The sequence below is a fragment of the Siniperca chuatsi genome, linkage group LG7, assembly GCF_020085105.1.
Source record: "Siniperca chuatsi isolate FFG_IHB_CAS linkage group LG7, ASM2008510v1, whole genome shotgun sequence".
NCBI lineage: Eukaryota > Metazoa > Chordata > Actinopteri > Centrarchiformes > Sinipercidae > Siniperca > Siniperca chuatsi.
In genome coordinates, this window is record NC_058048.1 from 12,166,610 (window position 1) to 12,178,677 (window position 12,068).

Here is a 12,068-nt window from a genome sequence, read left to right on the forward strand (position 1 = left end):
CTCTTCTTTGTCCCAACACAAACACGCCTTTCACAGAGTGCATCTTCTCACAGAGGCACTTCAGAGACTGATTCTGTTCGTATATCAGGGTGTGTGTGTGTGCGTGTGTGTGTGTGTGTGTGTGTGTGAAAGAGAGAGAACGAGAAAGTGGAGAGAGACTATGTTGTAGTCTGTGTCTGTCTGATAAAATCAATGAAGAAATTCATATTCAGTAAAAATAACTCTGCTTTCTCATACTGTACATGAGTTTAAGATATACTGGGGTGAAGGTGTGGATTTCCAGTTCCTAATTTTTAAAAACTGCTTCTATAGATAAGTAAATGACTGAATTTAAACACCATTTAAACACCTCTGGTGTTTTCATCTGTAAATCACAAAATAAATACAACCTTATGTTTAAGACGGTGTAGTCCCTCATTCGTCCAGGAGTGTTCTATCGTAGAAAAGGTTTCAGTCGTAGTCATCTGGACACTGTTTTCAGAATCAAGACGTTTCGGCTCCCATCCGGAAGTCATTCTCAATTGTGAAAAAATTGGACGGGAACTGGAAATTTAAGCTACTCTGAGTTACATAAGCCCTGCCTTCAGGAGGGAATCTGCCTGAGTATCTGTTAATAGCTAGTTTCACCTGAAACTGACCTAATAGTTTCAAGATGGCCCAGTAATCAGTGTGCCTTTATGCAAACATGCTAACATACTCAAAATGACAATGCTAACATGCTCATATTAAGCAGGTATGCTAACATTAGCAATAAACACAAAGTACAGCTGAGGCTGATGGGAATATCATTAGTTTTTCAGGTATTTGGTCATAAGCCAAAATGTTGACGATGGCACTAGTTGAAATAGGGTTTATCAAAGTTATTAGAATTCACTGTTAGGGGATCATGGATGTCTGTACTAAATTTCATGACAATCCATCCAATAGTTGTTGAGATACTTCAGTTTGGACCAAAGGGGTGGACCAACACATGACAGACTGACATTGCCATCCATAGAACCATGCTGCTAGCATGGCTAAATACCAAAAATGTACTGAAGTCAGTGCCCAAGGTGTTGGTGCATGACAATCTATCTATCATCTATGATTTTTACCCATTTATCCTTCCTGATATTTTAATTTCTAATAATCAAGATATGAGCTTATACTAGCTAAAGGAAATTACCTGCACTAACTCACTGCACTAAAAAATATTGACTATCATGTGTGTGTGTGTGTGTGTGTGTGTGTGGGGGGGGGGGGGGGTGGAAGTTCACGGGTGACCTTTCATTTACCTATTCCTTCTCCATCATCCCAGAAGAACGATCCTTGAGCTGTTCCACTGTCGCTTAGGGCAACGATCAGTCCTAAAGGATTCTTCCGACTGAAACCAAAGGGGTAGAGAGGGTTCTAGCAGATTGCTAAAGGACAACATATATTTATACCTGCTACTGAGGACAAATGGATTACCATTCCAGCTGGGGGCATCCACCTGATCTCACTGCTGCTGGAATACTCATCACCCTTTAACTGTCTCTCTCTCTCATTACCACTGCCTCTTTCTTTAACACACATTAACGATCATAGATGACATTCATTTTGATGAGTGTCGGTCATACATGGCAACCTACCTTTCTATGGAGAAAAAGTATTTGAAACACAGCAGCAATACGTATACTATACACGTATGTACCTCCCCCGTCGGTACAAACAGACAGGAAACACACACACTTCACACCAAATACACATGATGCTGACCTGTAGCTGTGTGCTGTCATGATGTGTCAGCCATGACATGTGTGCACTTACCTGTAATATGTATTGTTCTCTGGTTTCTGCCAGGGTAAGATATATCCTCCTCTGATATGAAGGTTAATATGGTCCAAAGGTGTGGGCATCCTAACCATTTGGCCGCGCACTCCAACATCTTTGGCCTGATGAAAGCAGCAATAATTATACTAAAAGTACTAAAAATAGAAGAGGTAATGAAACTCAGATTCATTTTATTCAACAATTCCTTTGTGGGAAATTGGCATTTGTGCGCTGGTAAATCACAAAGCACGCAGTGGAATATATGACATCTATAAAGGCTACATCTGAAACATTTCAGTAATTTATTACACGCCAAAGGAATTCTTTGCAAACTTTTCCAGTATTTTCCACTTTGTCCTTGGTCCTTACTCTAACAGCTTTCACCTCCCTGCATGTTGAGGGGACAAGTTTAATGGAGGTAACCACTCCTCCCCACCATCCCATGCCCCCATTTATACTGTTGTTTCTCGTGTTTTGTTTGGCTTTATGATGCTGTCTAACAGATGGGGAGTCCCCTAGCTAGAATGAGACAGAGCGATTGGATGTTTGTTTTTGTCATTAAGGCGCCTTCTGCAGTTGTTGAGCTGCAACCCCTTAATGATGTTGTCAAAGATGTCTCTTGTTAATATTGTCATTTGGGGTTTTGTTGTAGTTGTGGTTTTAGTGTCTTTTTTTGTCTTGGTCTGCCTACATATTTGTTTTTGTGAAAATATTTTTTAGACATAAAGCACCTTATAGATGCAGTGCTTTGTACCTTCAACAAAAGATATGATGCACAGACGTATGTTACGAATATTGACATTATGCATACACTAATCATCAGCCAGTCAGATGTGGTTACCTCTTTCAATAATATACACTGTAATTATTCTTCAGTGCTATCTACTGCGTTGTTTCACCGGGGCTTAAATGTGTAGGTGGATTTTCATCTGCAGTATTCCTGCAATGGTTTAGACAAGATAGGGGAAGTTTTGGATTCATTGTGTTTTCTTATTGTTTTCTGGTTGTTATGAACATGGACTCACCGTGTGGAAGTCATACCAGCGTGCATTAGGAACATAGCCATCCACATTCCTGGCTCCCTGTCAATCACAAAGTCATTTAATCAAACAAATGAGTCCAATCAAATTGTAGAGAAATACAAGCCAAGGTGACAGCTATCCCTCAAATGATTGAAAAGTTGCATATGTGATATGTTTTTCAATGCATAATGATATAAGTAGAAGGGTAAAGATGTGTGTATGTGTGTGTAAACCTGGTCGAGGGCAGGGGTGATAAGTAGAGCAGGTCCCCAGAGGAATTGCTTGTAGATGTCCCATGTAGTTTTATCATTCACAAACCTGTGACACAGCAGCACAGATGCCTTTAAGCCCGACTGAAAACATTTTGTGCGCTCTCCTGTGTCCTCAGCCCAGACGACTGTTCAAGTACTCATTCAGAATTCAATGGTTTGAAGATGCAAGCCAAATAACCCTGCCAGACTCACCCTGCCAGCTCCTTAAATACCATCTGTGACTTTAGAAGAGTCTCTTAAAATGAATAAATATGTTTGGTTTTTTTTCCATAAAGTTGCACACATTCACATCTGGGAGCTGCCAAGTATAGCCACAGTCATGGTTGGCATCTAAAGAGTCTCACTTGAATTTGAAACAGAAAGTGCCTTGCTCAAGGGCTTCTTGATGTGCTTGCTGTGGCAGGGAAGACACTTCTAATTGTTCTTACCCTGTCAAGTTATTCAAATGAGCAAATATCACAAACCAGCTTGTATAACCTCACTGTCAAATGTATGGATATGTTAATAAAGGAAACTTTTTTCCTACCATTAACATCTGTAGCTAATAATAAATACTTTGATGGTAACATTTCGACAACTAGTTGAAAATTAGTTGGGCATTAAAACACAGAGGTGCTGAAATCGTGTTGGAGCACTTAAATGAAAGCTCTACCTAAATTGGTTTTTAGTCCAGCAACCACCACATGTGATATTCTGCATACTAATGAGAAGCAATGTAGTATAAAATCAGGTTATCTTGCCAGCAAGTCAGGAGAAAAAAGTATTACCATCCTGGTAACAACTAAATGATTTGATTAAGTGATTACATGTAATGCTTGAGTCATGATGTTAGCAGAAAAGATAAGACCCGTGTGTGTTGTGTGTGCTTACTCATGCAAGAGTGGTCTGACTACTGTGCTTCCTTTGGTATGAGCCTCAAACATCAGTGAGTACAGGTAGGGCAGGAGGGTGTAACGGATGTTCAGGACGTTGCGGGACGCCTCGGAGAAGGTGGCATTCCAGGCAACAGGATCTTGTCTCTGACAGAAAAAATAAATAAAAAGAGTAATTACAGACAGGTTAAGTGAAATGAATAGTAATAAAAAAAGGCTTTTGGGCCTTGTGAACTTGTTGCTTACATTGTTGCTCACAATTCATCATTCGCTAAGCTCCGCCCCCTTAGTTACTGTTGCTACGGCTATCAGGTTTTCTCACATTAGTACAGTTTGCAATGATAACGACCATCGATTTTTCTGGCTGGAATGAAAACTTTTGCTGGCAGATTTTATCAGCTGTATCTAGCTAGCTCCATCCATCCATCCATCCATCCATCCATCCATTTTCTTCCGCTTATCCGGGGCCGGGTCGCGGGGGCAGCAGTCTAAGCAGGGACTCCCAGACTTCCTTCGCTCCAGACACTTCCTCCAGCTCCTCCGGGGGGATCCCGAGGCGTTCCCAGGCCAGCCGAGAGACATAGTCCCTCCAGCGTGTCCTGGGTCTTCCCCAGGGCCGCCTCCCGGTGGGACATGCCCAGAACACCTCCCGAGGGAGGCGTCCAGGAGGCATCCGGATCAGATGCCCTAGCCACCTCAGCTGGCTCCTCTCGACGTGGAGGAGCAGCGGCTCTACTCCGAGCTCCCCCCGTGTGACTGAGCTCCTCACCCCATCTGCAAACAGCAGAGATGAGATCCTGTGGTTCCCAAACCGGACACCCTCCGGCCCCTGACTGCGCCTAGAAATTCTGTCCATATAAATTATGAACAGAACCGGTGACAAAGGGCAGCCCTGGCGGAGTCCAACATGCACCGGGAACAGGTCTGACTTACTGCCGGCAATGCGTACACAGCTCCTGCTCCGGTTATACAGGGACCGGACAGCCCTTAGCAAAGGGCCCCGGACCCCATACTCCCAGAGCACTCCCCACAAAGCGCCCCGGGGCACATGGTCGAATGCCTTCTCCAGATCCACAAAGCACATGTGGACTGGTTGGGCAAACTCCCATGAACCCTCGAGCACCCGATGGAGAGTATAGAGCTGGTCCAGTGTTCCACGACCGGGGCGAAAACCACTCTGCTCCTCCTGAATCCGAGGTTCGACTATCGGACGAATTCTCCTCTCCAGTACCCTGGAGTAGACCTTACCGGGAGGCTGAGAAGTGTGATCCCTCTGTGATTGGAACACACCCTCCGGTCCCCTTCTTATACAGAGGGACCACCACCCGGTCTGCCAGTCCAGAGGCACTGTCCCAGACCGCCACGCGATGTTGCAGAGACGTGTCAGCCAAGACAGTCCCACAACATCCAGAGACTTAAGATACTCAGGACGGATCTCATCCACCCCTGAAGCCTTGCCACCAAGGAGCTTGCCAACAACCTCAGTGACTTCGGCCAGGGTGATGGATGAGTCCGCCTCCGGGTCCCCAGCCCCGCTTCCTCTTCGGAAGACGTGACAGCGGGATTGAGGAGATCCTCAAAGTATTCCTTCCACCGTCCGACAACATCCCCAGTCGAGGTCAACAGCTCTCCACCCGCACCGTGCGGTGTTGGTGAAGCACTGCTTCCCCCTCCTGAGCCGTCCGGACGGTTTGCCAGAATTTCTTTGAGGCCGATAGTCCTCCTCCATGGCCTCTCGAACCTCTCCCAATCCTGAGTTTTTGCCTCTGTGACCGCACGGGCTGCAGCACGCTTAGCCTGCCGGTACCTGTCAGCTGCCTCGGGAGTCCCACGAGCCAACAAGGCCCGATAGGACTCCTTCTTCAGCCTGACGGCATCCCTTACTTCCGGCGTCCACCACCGGGTTCGGGGATTGCCGCGCGACAGGCACCAGAAACCTTGCGACCACAGCTACGAGCCGCCGCATCGACAATGGAGGTGGAAAACATGGTCCACTCGGACTCAATGTCCCCAGCCTCCCGGGATCTGGGAGAAGCTCTCCCGGAGGTGTGAGTTGTAGACCCTGCTGACAGCGGGCTCCGCCAGACGTTCCCAGCAGACCCTCACGATACGCTTGGGCCTGCCAAGTCTGTCCGGCTTCCTCCCCTGCCAGCGGATCCAACTCACCACCAGGTGGTGATCGGTTGACAGCTCCGCCCCTCTCTTCACCCGAGTGTCCAAGACACGCGGCGGAGGTCAGATGATACGACAACAAAGTCGATCATCGACCTCCGGCCTAGGGTGTATCCTGGTGCCACGATGCACTGATGGACACCCTTGTGCTTGAACATGGTGTTAGTTATGGACAAACTGCAACTAGCACAGAAGTCCAACAACTGAACACCACTTGGGTTCAGATCAGGGGCCGTTCCTTCCGATTACCCCTCTCCAGGTGGCACTGTCGTTGCCCACGTGGGCGTTGAAGTCCCCCAGTAGAACAACGGAGTCCCCGGGCGGTGCACTGTCTAGTACCCCTCCCAGGGACCCCAAGAAGGCCTGGTACTCTGCACTGCCGTTCGGCCCATAGGCCGCCACAACAGTGAGAGACCTGTCCCCACCCGAAGCGGGAGGGGCGCGACCCTCTCGTTCACCGGGTAAACTCCAACACGTGAAGGCTGAGCTGTGGGGCTATGAGCAGGCCCACACCAGCCCGCCGCCTCTCCCCGCAGGCAACGCCAGAGAAATGGAGCGTCCAGCCCCTCTCGAGGAGACGGGTTCCAGAGCCCAGGCTGTGCGTGGAGGCGAGGCCGACTATATCTAGCCGGTAACGCTCAACCTCCCGCACAAGCTCAGGCTCCTTCCCCCCCAGCGAAGTGACATTCCATGTCCCTAGAGCCAGTTTCTGTGTCCGGAGATCTGGTCGCCGGCCCCTGCCTTCCGACCGCCGCCCAGATCTCTCTGCACCGGCCCCTTACGGATCCTCCTGCGGGTGGTGGGTCCACGGGAGGACGGCCCCACGTCGCTCCTTCGGGCTGTGCCCGGCCGGGCCCGTGGGGAAAGGCCCGGCCACCAGGCGCTCGCCGTCGAGCACCCACCCCAGGCCTGGCTCCAGGGTGGGGCCCCGGTAGCGCCAATCCGGGCGACGTAACTGGCCTTGGTTGACAATTCATAGGGGGCTTCTGAACCGCTCTTAGTCTGACCCGTCACCCTGGACCTGTTTGCCATGGGTGACCCTACCAGGGGCATAAAGCCCCAGACAACATAGCTCCCAGGGTCATTCGGGTACTCAAACCCCTCCACCACGTTAAGGTGTCGGTTCAAGGAGGAGATCTAGCTAGCTAATTAAGCTAATGTTAGCTCCAGCTAGTTGGTTGAAAATGCTATTTCCTGCTGACTTTTTAATGTTTCCAGCTCTGTCCAGGATCATACATAATATCGTGCTAAAAGACTGACGGTGAATTCGTATGTCTCTGGCAAAAAAGTTAGCATCCTCACCAGTGATGATCCACATAGAAGACCTGGAATAATGAAACAGCATTGTTCTTGTATTGCAGCGTAGAGCTAGTTAGCCCTAGAATCATGAGTATGATAAGGAAAACTGTAAGATCAAACTGTTATTTTGTTCTGACATAACCCTGTTTGGCTGCTTACATACTTGTCCATATTTTCAGTAGGCTATGTTTCACTTTTTAACGTTACAAGAGAAAGGGCGTTTAGGATCAGGACTAATTGATATGTCACTATAATGGGTAACAATGGCTGGCCACTAAAGTTATCCTTAACTCTCCAGGAACAGCTTTCAGACAGTAGGGAAATACTGCACAGTGGATATGCTAGTCATAAACAGGCCTTACTTTTGTACATTTACTTATGTAAAATTCTAAATGGTTCTAAGCATGTAAGTATTTCTGCATTGTGGTATTGCTACAATTACTTAAGTAAAATATCTGAGTACTTTTTCCACCACTGGCTTCTGTATGTGGAGAAATCCAAAGCTTGACCAACCGACCATATGCCTATGATTACGGTTGCTAAGCTTCAATTGGACAATCATTGTCTGGGGGAAGTGTTTAGCGAACTGTCAATTTGCAGTGCGCATTTGATGTTGAAATTGTATTTTAATTGCATTTTTGTCCCCCTATTTTTATATTATTGAGATTTTTTGCAATATTCCCTGAATCATTCTGTTTATCAGGTGATCCCATAGTTAACATGTAGGTGGACAACCTGTTTTAGGGAATGCAAAATGCAAAGTCAAAATATCTGTACAACATCCACTGACTGATATTGTTTCCATGTAGCTAGAGACAAGTTGTCAGTGTTTGAGTAAACATATTCGCTGTTTCAATAGATATACACTTCAAAAGCTCTGTCTATGGTTCATTTCTTTCAGTTACAAGTGCAAATACACACCGACATGCAGGTCTATGCAGAAAAAAGCCAGGGGAGTGTGAATGTATTACTTTTAGATTTGTCTGTGAAATAAACATACATTTACACACAGCTGCATTTTTCTTATCTTGTCATTGTTTGCAGGGTTGACTCTTTCCTATTTGTGTTTCACAGCATGCTAAAAATGAATAACTTTAAAATGTTACCAGAAATTAAGAGAGACTGACAGCGACACCAGCTAGTTTGCAGCATGCCAGAAGTACTCAAATGGCCTGCGTATTTATTCTGATAAATGATGCCCAAACTATTCTGTCCCACACTGTACTGACATGTACCTAATCTTAATTGCTAACAAGTGTCACCTTAAGAGACAAGGACAGAAAAAGAGGACACAGTGTACTGTCATTTTGTATATATGGGCCAATCTAAATGTATTAGCTCATTTTCTAGAACTGCTGTGAGGACAATAATCAGTCTGGTCAAGTACATACATACACACACACACACACACACACAGAGACTGAGGATCATGAAAATTTTCATCTGAAGCGTGTCATCACCATATGCTCCTCCTTATGATACTGTGTGTGTGTGTGTGTGTCTTGGTGTGTACTGCATTTGCATGATTGTGTGTGCATGCATGTGTTTGGGGGACTTCTCTCAGTGTGTTAAGTGTGAATCTGTGTCTGTGTGTCTCCTGTCTTTGAATTTAAGAAAAAAAAATCATAAAATATTATCATAAAAATCATCACAGAGAGTAATACAATGACATTTTCTTCCCAGCTGCAATTTAGCTGGGTCAGATTTGATAATAGTTATTCACTGTAGCCCAGTGGTTACTAAGTACAGACCTAACAGCACATGATTGAATACAGAACATTTCCATTATCTTATGACCTAAGGAGTTTACCAGATTATCATTTAATTTTCTGAGGAAATTTACAAGATTGTAATTATCTGGAAACCCAGGAGTTCTTCTACCTGCCTCCCTTTTCAGTAACCCTCCTTTTGCACCCTCATGCCTTACAATCAGATGTGTTCACCAAGAAGTAATTACCATGGTAAGTTGTGAGTGTGTGTGTGTGTGTGTGTGTAAGAAAGCGATAGAAAGAGAGACTGATCAAATGAATCTGAATGAGTGAGTATAAGCTTGCTTTGCTTTCACAATTAGAAAGAGGACAGATACAGTTGATGCAATGCAGAGAGAGTTAGAGGTCAAGGGACACAGTAGAGTTCTACTACCCAACCCAAAGATCCTGTGTCCAGACAAAGGATCTGGTTTTGGGGCTAGCTTTTGTTATGTAAAGCTGCAGGCTCAAGTCAGGTTTGGTTTGAATTAGCCTGGCAAGCTAGTAATCAGGTACAATCATAGCGAAATAGGAATAGTAATAGTAATAAATATATGTGTATTATGGGGGGAGCCACTGGGATCCTAAATGAGTGACCTCATTTAGGATCCCAGTGGCTCCTCTTCCTCTTCTTAATTGTTAATTACTTAATTGTTAGTTTTTTGTATTATTGTATTTGTAGGAAGTGAACATAGATGAATAATGGCATACTCATCTCCAATAACTAAAAAGGCCACATTAGCAATATCGATGATTAGTAGTGATAGAAATGCACTACTTTTTATTTATAGTGTTCTTACTTTGAAATGTTTATTAATTCTAGTCCAGTGTGCACACATTAATGATTTCGGTGTTGATGCTGTCATTATGTAAGATAACAGGATAATCTCCCAAAAAATTGTTTTATACTTTTTAACATTCAGTCACACACATCTTGCATGATTTGACAGTTACACTACTGTCTGTTAGGCCCCCAAGGTAGACTTTTCATCTGTGAAAAACCAGAGGAGGGATTGATGAAAAGATGAGAGCAGAGAATCTATCTTATGAATTCACCTAATTTATGGCCACATTTATAGTGGCAAAAGGCCTCGTGACACACACTGATTATAGACAGATTCATATGTGTGTGTGTGCACACACGTGTGGCTTCAAGGAAAAATTAGGTTATCTGGCTGTGACAGCCTTTCTCATCTTTTCCCTCTACTTGGTCTTTCTCTTCATTTATCTGTCTGGAATCTAATCCCTCACATTATCTAATAAACCTTTGAGTTTCTGTTTTGCATTGCAGAGCTCACATCATAAAAAGAAAATATATTTAGATGAACAATATGTCCCTTTAGGTGAAGAACATATACATGCCTCGAATATGAGGCTGAAACAACTATAGTGGAGAATACATTTTGTTTAATTAATTTTGCATTGTTCTGATATGACTGTGGACACTGCAGTATATTGCTGGTGCAGTGAAATTATCTCAAGGTCAATATTGAAAGTTGTCTGAGGGCAAAGAGACACTAGGCGTGACGGGGCTCTGGGAATGACTCTGCAAAAACTCTCCTCTCTCTTTCTCTCTCCACTGTCTCTGACCTTGTGTACCCTCTGGTCTGGTTTGTGGTGTTAATACCTTGTTGTCAAACGCCTTGTTAAGCAGACTGGAGGTTACAGTCACTAACTGTCTGGTGATTGGGGATTTTGTATGGCTGAATGGAAAAATAATACAGATTTTTTTTACAGTGGACTACATAAATAGCTGACCTTGATTACCTTTTCTCCCATCTCTCAGTCCTGATTTTGATCTCTTTTTTCTCCTCTCACCAATCACCCTCCTCTCTCACATCCCTTCTCTGACTTGATCGCAGGTGTTTCAAAATCTGTAAATTGTTTATTTAGCCTTGTCCCAGCTCTCACATCCTTATCACTACCCTGTGTCACCACCATTTAACTTGCTAAATCGCGATCTTGTTTTATTCCCCGCCAATTTTATCCCTCATCATTTTTTTTCTCTTTCTCTGTCTCATAGCCTATAAACTTCTCTTCCCCTCCCTGTTCCTTTATCTGTATTTGTTTGTCAGTATTTGACATTTGGTCCATCTGTTCTTTTTCTCCTATTTGGTATAAATATATTTATTGTTCCCCCACCAATTCTCTCTCCATCCCTCTTACTTTTTGTCTTCCTGACTTTGTCTGTTCCTCTCAAACTGTCATTTTGTGCTGCCCTCTCCTGCCGTGTGCATGTTTTTTTCTGTCAGTTTTCTCCATGTTTAAGCACCCATTTGCAAGCAATTATTAAATGATTGGAATCATGGGGTGTATGTGTGTGTGGAGTGGAGGTTAGGTGGCGTGCAGTGGTGCCCAGATCACCTTGAGAATTCAATTATATCCCCACTCCATGCCGTTAAAAAGCACAGGCACTGACACACATACACACATACACACACTGTGTCCTGTCTAGTATTGCAGACTCCAGTGCAGAGAAAGTTCGCCCGGTGGGATCGATCTCCGGACGGGCGTTATTGGATTTCTCAGATGTGTTCCAACGCTCTTAAAGGTCACCACTAGAATGAATGCCACCGACACTACAACACCAAACAGGTCTATCTTTTTGTGTGTTTGTGTATGTCAGACACAGATTAAGAGAGAGACAGGTGCAGAAAGCAACTTAGTTTGTATTTTTTGCAAACAACAGGAGTGTTGGTAAATGTTTTTTTTGTACAACTATATTCATACAAATTGAGCCCCTATTTTCAGAGCACAATATACTAGCTAAAGCCATCTCTTGAGCTACAGTGAGCACCAGCTTGGTATAATTTAAGGCCAGTTAGTTAAATCAGCTCTCACACCTTTTGAAAGCATCAAACTTCTTTTACAGAGCTGTTAAAAAGAGCATGC

General features: G+C 44.6%; 1 protein-coding gene across 2 annotated transcripts in view; it reads right to left on the minus strand.

The window, feature by feature from the left end:
• si (sucrase-isomaltase (alpha-glucosidase)) overlaps nt 1–12,068 on the minus strand; it is a 72,322-nt gene that overhangs the window by 8,268 nt on the left and 51,986 nt on the right. For both annotated transcript variants that reach the window (XM_044202952.1, XM_044202953.1), the window contains exons 41-45: nt 3,956–4,104; nt 3,047–3,131; nt 2,817–2,873; nt 1,789–1,913; nt 1,275–1,363 (exon numbers count right to left, since the gene is read on the minus strand). In XM_044202952.1, coding sequence (XP_044058887.1) covers nt 1,275–1,363; nt 1,789–1,913; nt 2,817–2,873; nt 3,047–3,131; nt 3,956–4,104 — 505 coding nt within the window. The remainder of the gene's footprint in view (nt 1–1,274; nt 1,364–1,788; nt 1,914–2,816; nt 2,874–3,046; nt 3,132–3,955; nt 4,105–12,068) is intronic.